General features: G+C 36.8%; 1 protein-coding gene across 1 annotated transcript in view; it reads right to left on the reverse strand.

The window, feature by feature from the left end:
* The window catches only part of il13ra2 (interleukin 13 receptor subunit alpha 2), a 35,519-nt gene extending 26,431 nt beyond the window's left edge, over window positions 1-9,088 (reverse strand). The window contains exons 1-2 of the mRNA XM_002937055.3: window positions 8,943-9,088; window positions 34-188 (exon numbers count right to left, since the gene is read on the reverse strand). Of these exons, the coding sequence (XP_002937101.2) occupies window positions 34-188; window positions 8,943-9,073 (286 nt within the window). The 5' untranslated portion in view covers window positions 9,074-9,088. The remainder of the gene's footprint in view (window positions 1-33; window positions 189-8,942) is intronic.
* Between the last annotated feature and the right edge of the window lie 1,164 nt (window positions 9,089-10,252).

Raw genomic sequence — 10,252 nt, forward strand, 5'->3', positions numbered from 1 at the left:
GCCGAAATTGGATCTGAAAGAAATAGTACTTACCTGTGAAACTGGCTTCAGTGCAGCATTTCACAAGCACCGTTGCATGTAAAACAATCCTGTAGATCCACTGAAACTTCTCAAAATTCACAAGCCCAGTACTTTGAGAATATTTGAAATTCTGCATTTTTTTAGAAGAGGTAGCTTTTTTTACCAAGCTGGGAAAAATTACAATATCTGTTATATTGGTAACAATACTATAAGTTCTCAAATATTAAATAATGGAAATAAATAATGTAATGACACATTTTCTTCTGTTATAAAGTGAGCTACTGCCAGCTGGCTGTTTTGGTAAGCAAATCAAGAGTGGGTGGCTTTTAGTCACCATACAAATACTGACAATGACCTAGGCTAACTGCCACATATACAGAGCTGTCAATCAATACCATGTTATGAGGGAAATAATGATGCAGCCCTGGATTTATTAAGCCTAAATTCTAATTCACACTAAGGGGTGTATTTAATAAAATTGAAGACAAACATCGCTGGTACTGTTGCCCATAGCAACCAACCAGATCTTTGATTTTGTTTACAGACTTGTTCAATTCTAATTTCTGATTGGTTGCTATGGTGATGTTTATCTCCGGTGTTAATAGATATGCCATATTAATATATGATAACATGAAATAAGGTCTCAAAAAGACCTGGAGTGGATCATTATCTCCCTCATGACATTGTTGGTTGAAAGCGCTGCATATAAGATAACATATGGACATTTAGTTAACATGAAATAAGGTCTCAAAAAGACCTGGAGTGGATCATTATCTCCCTCATGACATTGTTGGTTGAAAGCGCTGCATATAAGATAACATATGGACATTTAGTTAACACAAATTACAGAAAATGTCATTTACAGGCCAAACCTTAGGTGATATAATAAGAGAGTAAGTCAGATAACCTAAAAAAACACTTTCAGTATAAAATAATGTGGATAGCACAATATCCAATAGCCACTTGTTGACAGCTTACAGAGTGTGGACCTCCTTTTTTATTAATGGATGAAGTGCAAGGTGCTAAAATACGGACAGCATTGCAAACATAAAAACATCATGCCTAAAATGCTTGTGCTTTTTTTGCATTGTGACTGAGGTGTAGTATGCAGGGTTAACAGGCAAGGGAGTTCTGACTACATGCCTACATGACTACATGACATGACTTTTGATGTGGGAGGTACCCCTAATCCACAATATACACACATGTACACACACAGCACTCATAATAATAGAATAGTAACTGGAGAAAAAACATGTTTATAAACCAATTTACCCCTCAGAGCCAGGACTTAGATATTCTGGCACCCTTTGGCCCTGACCCACGCACATACTGTACATAGTGAGTTTGCCCGCTTCTGTATAATAGTTGCTATTGTGTATTTACTATTGGGTAGTAAACCATAGTAACCACTTAGGGGCATATTCATAAAAACACGAGTTCAAATCCCGAATGGGATAAATTGGATACGATAATTTCTTAAGATTGCAAATATCACAAATATGCTTACGAAAAAATCGTATTAGTCACGATAATATCATATTGGCGATCCGAAAGTCACGAAATATTCATACCGAACGATCGTAATATGCAGGAAAACCTATACAACTTTGATCCTTCTGTGCATGATTTTGGAAGCCTCCCGTAGGAATCAATGGCACTGTGCAGCTCCAACCTGGCCCTGGCCCGAAGCTTGAATGAATCCGAAACTTTTGTATTCGGCGCGGCAATACAATTTTGTCGCTCAAATTTTGTCACAAAGTATGAAAAAGTTGCGCAAGGTACCAAAAAGTCGCGGAAAATACGATTGGAGTGTTCATGGATTACTCAATCTCCTCCTTAGACTAGGTTTTTTCAGTGCAGGTAGTATAATGAAAGCAAATGTTTAATTGGTTGTCATAGATTACTGCTCAGGTGCAAGTTTGCCCAGTGTTAATAAATTACCCCAACACTGAAAGTGAGCATCAACTGGAATGATAAGCAAGCAGGAGGATCAGAGTAGCAATGCCTTTTTATGCATTAACAGGCCTAATTTCTGATCTCAGGTAGGGCTGTCTTAAGGTGGCCCATACATAGGCCACCAAAAAAAGCATATCATGATTTGATAGGTCATACTATAGTGTAGTTCTATGATATTACTCTCCACTGACAGGCACGCTGATATAATTTATTAACTATGTGAGTAGATGGAGACAAAAATAATCCTACACAGGCAGGGGAAACCTTGTCGCTGAAGGAATGCCTGTAGGGAGTCCAGGATTTAGTGCAGTCAGACAGAATGGCTGTTAGCCAAGAATGTTTTTAAGACAGAAGCAGCTTAATTCATTATCAGTGAGGCAAGTTTCATCAGATTTCACAACAAAGTTTAATGCAAAATCACTTTAATCCCAAATACTGACAGAAATAAAATGAGTGATATGTGTAAAAAATCCCTTTTGAAGCCAAGAAAGGAAAAAAAAACTCTCTTTTCAAAGCTAGCTATATACGTAACTTAGAATGCAAGTTCTTTGGACTTGCACAAAATAAAGCAAAAAATACTGGGCATTTATAGACAGGAAGGCTAAGTTAAGAAGTGTGGGGGCAGGGTGCAAAGTGCAAAAAACGTGTGTAAACTACCAGGCATTTTGCACCCTGCTGTGCGCTGAGCGCTCTTAGGCACCCATTGCACAAAGACATGCACTTTTCCAATAAAGTTCTGCCTGCATTTGGTATCTCTGTATCCAGGAGGGATGAGTTGGGGAGGGGCATAATTTAGGTGTATAAGATAAGGGAGTAAAAAACAGGTGCAAGATACAGCAGGGTCCTCGGGCAGTAAGTGCAAGACTTTAAATCTGCATTTCACATAAGGTGCAAAACACAGGCTGTATCCTAGTGCACCATAGATGGTTGCTAAGGTGTATAGTTTTGTGCACCATAGGGCTCCAGCACTTGCAGTCCAGTGCATTGCAAGTAAGGAAAATCAGATACTTGGAGTCTCCACTGTCATATGAATAAGAAGTATGAACAATTTATGGCTATTTAATTTGTGTGGGGTGATGACCTAGCAGATGTGTAAAGCCAATTTTACTGCATTACAAATGAGTGTGAATACAAGGCATGACTTGAATTCTATTTTCAGAGCCAAATATTTTCAAAAAATAATACTTGAATAAAACTTCAATTCCCAGATCATTTCCTCTCTGTACAATGTAAAACCTCCCCTTGAGTAGCAGAATTTCATGTCTGAGACAATGCTCTGAGCCTGATCTGAATCCCAGATGTGTTCTTTTATTCATTGCTTGGTGATGCAGACTCGCTATCACTTCGGTTTCTTTCCAGACCTCCTACAGAGAGCCCTCCCCAAGTATTAAAGTAAAATTAGTATTGTAATAGTATTGCCTACTGGCTACTGTATATGTGTTTTATCTCTGCAAAAGATATAGATAACTGTGATGTTTTTTTGTTGGTTAAAAAAAAGAACATTTAACAATACTGTTTTTTTGTATTGAGTTTGTACTTTGGGGAGGTGTTGGTTTTCCAGGAGAGGATTGGATTTGGGGCACTTGCCACTATGGCCAGTTTTTAACAGACAACACCATCCGTGTGTCAAAAACTGAACATTTAATAAAGAACAAGGTAACAAAATATTATGCTGAGCAATTGTTTGAGGGTCACTTTAATCTCTTTGTGATCCAGGCCAAAAGCTTCCAGAACACCCCAGTGTTATTTCAGGAAAAAAGGATCAGATAACTGTCCCTTATCATTGCTTGCCTGTTGTCTGCTATGCTTCCCTTTTCTGTAGCTAAATAGAATATCAGTGCAATTCTATTAGGTTCTGTTCTGAGGCAGTTTGCTACTACCTAAGGGAAGAGATTACAAGGCTCCCACTCATTTGTATAACTTTTAATATGCATGTATGTTCTTTGAAAACAGTAAGATCCGAGGTGTAAAGGAAAGTCTGAGAAATAATAGACAAGCTGCCTTTCTTCCTTAAAGGTCACACATTAAAACAATGAGAACATGCTTCATTAGATGACTTTTATGCCACTGTTAAAGTCAGCAGATAACAGCAGTATAGTACTGTAGACTGACCATTTAAGACTATTGGTACATGTATCTAGATTGAGGAGCTGTGATGCTGCAAGGCAGATTTCTTACCAGTGAGTGCCAAGTTACATCTTAACTCACATGAAACTGCTGTGTCATCCATAAGCTGTAGATCTATTACTTGTATTTCCAGCAAACTGTCTGCAAGACATTATGCTCAAAGAGCTATAGAGAAACTAGAGAGGCCCAGGGGTAGATGACTAATAAATGAAATATATCTGAGTGCTGCAAATGCTTAGTATTGTGCATAGTACTTCAGTGAGTCAGTGTTGCTGCACATCTCACACACAATTGCCATGTTTTTTTCCCCACAATGCATTGATTATTCCCAGAATTCATGCATCATTGCACCAGCAATGCTGGAACTGAATGGAACACCATTGGACTGTGACGGGATCTTGCAAGCTGCATCCAGTACAACTGGGTGTATTTGGACGCAAGTAACTTCAATAAAAGGGTTTTAGATGCAACTCACTGTGGGGAAAAGAACAAATTTCCCACTGCTCTGCAAATATATACAAGCCCTAGGGTCAGCTATAATAATCATATGTATACAGGTAAGGGATCCTTTATCTGGAAATCACTTATCCATAAAACTCTGAATTACTGGAAGACCATGCCCTTATACTCCATTTAAAGCAAACCATTAAAATTTTTAAAAATGGTTACCTTTTTCAATATAATAAGACAGTATCTTGTACTTGATTCTAACTAAGCCGCATGAATCCATATTGGTAGCAAGAACAATCCTATTTGGTTTATTTTATGTTTAAATGATTTTAACAGACTTAAGTTATGGAGATCCCTTATTCAGCTTATTCAGAAAACCCCAGGGCCAAAGTAGTCTGGATAATAGATCCTATACCTGTACTATATAGTACGGGTATGGGACCTGTTATCCAGAATTCTCAGGACCTGGGGTTGTCCGGATATAGGAAATTCCCGATTTGGATCTCCATAACTTAAGTCTCCATAATTTAAATTTTGAATAAACCCAATAAGGCTTGTATTGCCTCCAATAAGGATTAATTATATCTTAGTTGGGATCAAGTACAAGGTACTGTTTTATTATTACAGAGAAAAAGGAAATCATTTTTACAAATTAGAGTTATTTGCTTATAATGGAGTCTATGGGAGATGGCCTTTCCGTAATTGGGAGCTTTCTGGATAACGGGTTTCCGGATAAGGGATCTCATACCTGTACTAGAATATTATGCCAAGCAACACTGACTTTTGAGGGGTAAAAGTATACATTTGCAAATCTAGCATTGAGTATAAGCTAATTCATCCAGGCTGCTTTTAATAACATTGAGTAACATCCTAGTGGTTTATTTGCCTGGCCACACATATACAATGGCTCAGTATTGCAGCTTCCTCTTCACTGGAACAGGCTGAATCAGATAAGATTGCATCACATGAATAAAGCAAAATTTTGGGTCCCAGAAAAAAAACACACTACAGTACAAAACATCATTGTAAACCAATATGCATATTAACCATTTCACCATAACGAGTTCAAGTCTATAGCAACTTGCACAATATTTTGGATGACTACCAGCAGACAGTTTAAGTGACTGTGCCTTCAAATCATAATCCATATTCTTTATAAACTGTACTTTAATATTATGTACAACTGTAGACAACCAAGCAAAAAATCTGGGTTGATTATTCTATGTACACTATAATACACAAATTGAAATGTAATGGTTGCAGATCTTGTATATTGCTGGCGTTTTATTAATCCTGAAAACCTCTACTGTAAGTACATTAGAGGGGGTTATAGACAGATAGGGGATGTTCTTTTGTCCCATTAAAACAATCAGCGCACCAGAGGTCACCCCTTTAGATTAGAGAAATGGAACTTTCATTTGAAGCAGTGTAGGTGGTTTTCACAATATCCAAGGCTATTGTGATACTGAAATCTACAGTTAGTATTGATGTTGGTATATATGGTTTATGTATGTGAATGTATAGATAGGTCAGTATAGGTTTGTGTGTGTGCTGGGACCCAGGTCCAAATTTAGCAATCCTGACCCCTAACTCATAAAAATGTTTTTAGCCTTAGATTTAAATTTTGGGAAATTCATAGTAAGGCTGATGTCTTTCTTTAGTGGGGCATCAATAATACCACTAATAGCCAATTCATTTGACATAGCCTGCATTTTAGCTGAAAACATATTAATATTTCACTTTCACATGGTATTTGACAACATACTGTGTTATTTCACATTGGGGGTCACTGCACTATTATTACACTATTATTATCAGGGAGGGTCACTGTATCACTGCTGCATCTATTGACGCAAGGCACTGGGGGGAACCCTAGAGCTACCATCTAGTCTTGAGGTTACAGTAGTTCCAGGGTTCACACATCACGTTGATGATAGATACGGAAGGCAGTATGGGTTGAAACATATGTAAATGACATGCCAACAAATTGAGCAAGCCCATGCAGGCTGCATACCCAACAGATTTGTGTTTTGTAAATTCTATGCAGAATTCACCTCTTTTCAGTCTGCTGGAGAAATGGGCATAGTCTGTGAAAAAGCTTATCAGCTGTTGTATCCCGCTATCTGTACTTTTTTTTGTTTTAAAATAATGAGGGCCATAACCTAAATCAGGGGTCCCCAAACTTTTTCAACCAGGAGCCACATTCAGGTGTCAAAAAAAGTTGGAGAGTAACACCAGCATGCAAAAAGTTCCTGAGGGTGCCAAATATGGTAGCCTCTGTGTATCCTGGCAGCCTACGAGGGGTTCTGTTTGGCAGTACAGATGTTTTGTATTTGCAACTAAAGCCAGGAATTTAAAAATACGCACATGCATTGAGGCTGCTGGGAGCAACATCCAAGGGCTTGGGAAGCCACTGGTTCATTAAAAAAATGTAATTTCTGTTATCTCATATCATTTTGTTATTCTCAAGAACTGAGATATGCGAGTCTGATTTGCATTATTCCTTTTTTTGTCTGATGAGCTATAAGTAGGATGACTGCATCTGACTGATGCAAAACTATACCTGCCAGCAGCCAGGCTAGTGGAAATTTGGCACCAGTTGGATACCCAAGAATAAAAACAGAAAAAATTACATTTTGCTTTATGTGTGTTTTTATATATACTCAGTTGTGTTTGCATAATATATGAGTAGTGATGAGCAAATCTGTCCTGTTTCACTGTGAGAAAATTTTGTGAAACTGTTAAAAAATGAGCAAATTAGTAAAACAAATGAGCTCAGTGGCTAAAGCCAAGCCATTCACTTAATGCCAAAGTTGTTTCTACTCTGTATGGCTGTATATAGTAATCAATTACTAATGCCTGACTTATTTTAGAACAGTGCACCTCTCTTTCAAAGGCTCATTTATCAAATTTTGAATCCCAGTGATTTCATTTGGACAGGAATTTTGAGGATTCCGTCCAACTGGCCAATCAAATTGATCAGCCAGTTTAATTTATTAGATGAATATGACTCAGAAGAGATGTTTTTCATTGTCTGTGCCTTTAGGTTTTAGTATCCCAAGCCAGCTAAGATTACAACTGGTTTGGTATGTCAAATCCCATAAAAGGCTATGGCCAATGTTAAAATATTTTCTGAGTAGCTTTAATAAATATCCATATACTTTTCAAATCTAAAGCATGAACTTCCATGAATAGCTTCAAAAAATATATTATTTAAAAATAAACATTAGTCCCCGAATATCTGTGCTAAAGGCTATTATAGTAACCAGATATTAAAAGTCTGAGGGGTATATTTATGCTGAGTAAAAAGTGGAGTAAAACATTACTGGTGATGTTGCTCATAGCAGCCAATCAGATGCTTTGCTTTTGTTTTCTAACTGTTGAAATCTAATTGCTGATTGGTTGCTCTGGGCAACATCACCGGTAATGTTTCACTCCACTTTTTACACAGCATGATAAATATACTTCTAAATGTTCTTTTTGCTGAAAGTTAAAGGGGTGATTCACCTTCAGTCTGCCTTTTAGTATGCTACAGAATTACCTATTTTTAAGCAACTTTTGAATTTTTTTTATTTTTTTTCATTTGTTGTAGTTTTTTAATTGTTTGCCTTCCTCTTCTGCCTCTTTCCAGCTTTCACATGGGGGTCACTGACTGCAGAAGGCAAAAAAACTATTGCTCTGTGAGGCAACAATGTTATTATTACCTTTTATTCCTTATATTTCTATTCAATCACTCTCCTATTCATAATCCAGTCTCTAATTTAAACCTCTGCCTGGTTGCTATGGTAAATTGGACCTTAGCAACCAGAAAGCTACTAAAATTCCAAACTGGAGAACTGCTGAACAAATAGCTATTAATTCAAAATACACAAAAAAATAAACAGTGAAGAGTAATTGCAAATTCCCTCAGAAAGTCTATTCATGCAAAGTTGCTTACCATTATGTTTATTTTATAAACAAGTTCCAGTAAATGTAGCAAATAAATTGCACTGGAGGTGTTCATGTAACACTGCATAAACTCCCATTATAAACTAAATAAGACCTTACATGGACTGTAAAATACTGTTGCAGTATACTGAAGCAACATCTGAAATGGAAATGATGAATGAAAACATTCCTGTCCACAAACAATTTAAGGTAAGCCAAATAAAAGAAACACTCCTTTCATTCTAAAAGTCTGTCTTACTTTTTCAGTTGGATATAAACTGTACTAGTTATCTAGAAACACAAAGAGAAAATATATAAAACCATGAAAAGGTGTAAATATATTTATACCAGCATAAAAACTTATATAAGTACAATATTTTAATAGAGCAACATGTACTAACTAAAGGCAGATGTAACATGCTTCTATCCATGCACACTGTGATCAGAACACTACTTACAAACTTGCATCTGGCCGTATCCCCTGAGTGTTACAGCAGCACAACTGAGCTTGATTTATAAAGTCTGGGGTAGGTGTGTCTTGCAGTGTCTGGCGTATCATACAGGAGTTGACAACATTGCAAAAGTCCATGATTGCAATTTGAATGTTAGGATGTCTTTAGTTATTTATATATGTAGGGAATTTTTAGTTGTTTCAATTGTTTCAATTGCTTTACCCATTGTTTTCCATTATTTTCTAAGTTCGTATGTCCCTTCTCTACAGTTGCTACTCTGAGCTTTAATTTCCATTCAATTAAACATATTTCTCTAGGCAAAGTAATGAGAAACAGCATCTGGGACATCTCTCATTTTAATAGCATGCTTGGGATTTAAAGGCAGGTGTTAAATTACTCATAGAAATGGCTCCTATTTTACTTTTTTTTAGCATAGGTTTTGAGGTTAACCCTTTCAAGCGCAGCATCTTTTTGATATTGGCATGTTGGTACACACGCAGCAGAGCATAGATCAAGCATAACAGGTAGATTAATTAAAGGAAAACTAAAGTCTAAAATTGAAAATCATTAAAAAATGCTGTATTTTGTATACTGAACATAGATATAAACATTATGAACTTACTACACAAGCCCAAGGATTGAGAAGCCTAATTAGTACTAAGTTTGAGAAACCTAATTAGTACTAAGTAATGATTTATACTTTCAAATTTGTCCAAAGGGGGCTGCCATGTTGTTACTTTGTTAGACCATCTTTTATAAGATGTGGCTCTTGCACATGCTCAGTTTGCTCTGGGCTGCTGCTGGGAGGCTAGTTAGGGAATGTAGTAAATTATCAAAACAGCACATGACGTAATATCTGCCATAGAAGCTGATTAATAATAAGAATCATAATATGCAGACTGCACTGGTTCCTGTGTTGCCATGTCATGTAATGTGGGTTTTAGAGTTTTTGCCTTGTTTAATGAAACAGCTCTCCAAAGCCAGTGGCCGCATAAATATGCAAAATAATCCACCAATGAGAATCCCAGCTGATCTGTGTAAATTTTGTTCCCTGTTCTTTGTTCCTGTAATTGGAATTGGGAGCATTAAGCACAGTTTCTCAGCACTGAACAAGTCTGTACTTTATCCCCGTGTCTGATTCCTGTGTCATATGATAAAGGGAAAAATGATGTAATTATCTCTATATGATTATATCAACATTGCTAATATAGTGCTGGGAACCTAATTAGCATTCTCATTGGTCAATTCTCTTGTGTATATAATTTTTTCTTCATCATCTATAGAGAACTAGGTGGAATCTAAAAATGAATCCATAT

This window comes from Xenopus tropicalis, chromosome 8 (genome assembly GCF_000004195.4).
Source record: "Xenopus tropicalis strain Nigerian chromosome 8, UCB_Xtro_10.0, whole genome shotgun sequence".
Classification (NCBI taxonomy): domain Eukaryota; kingdom Metazoa; phylum Chordata; class Amphibia; order Anura; family Pipidae; genus Xenopus; species Xenopus tropicalis.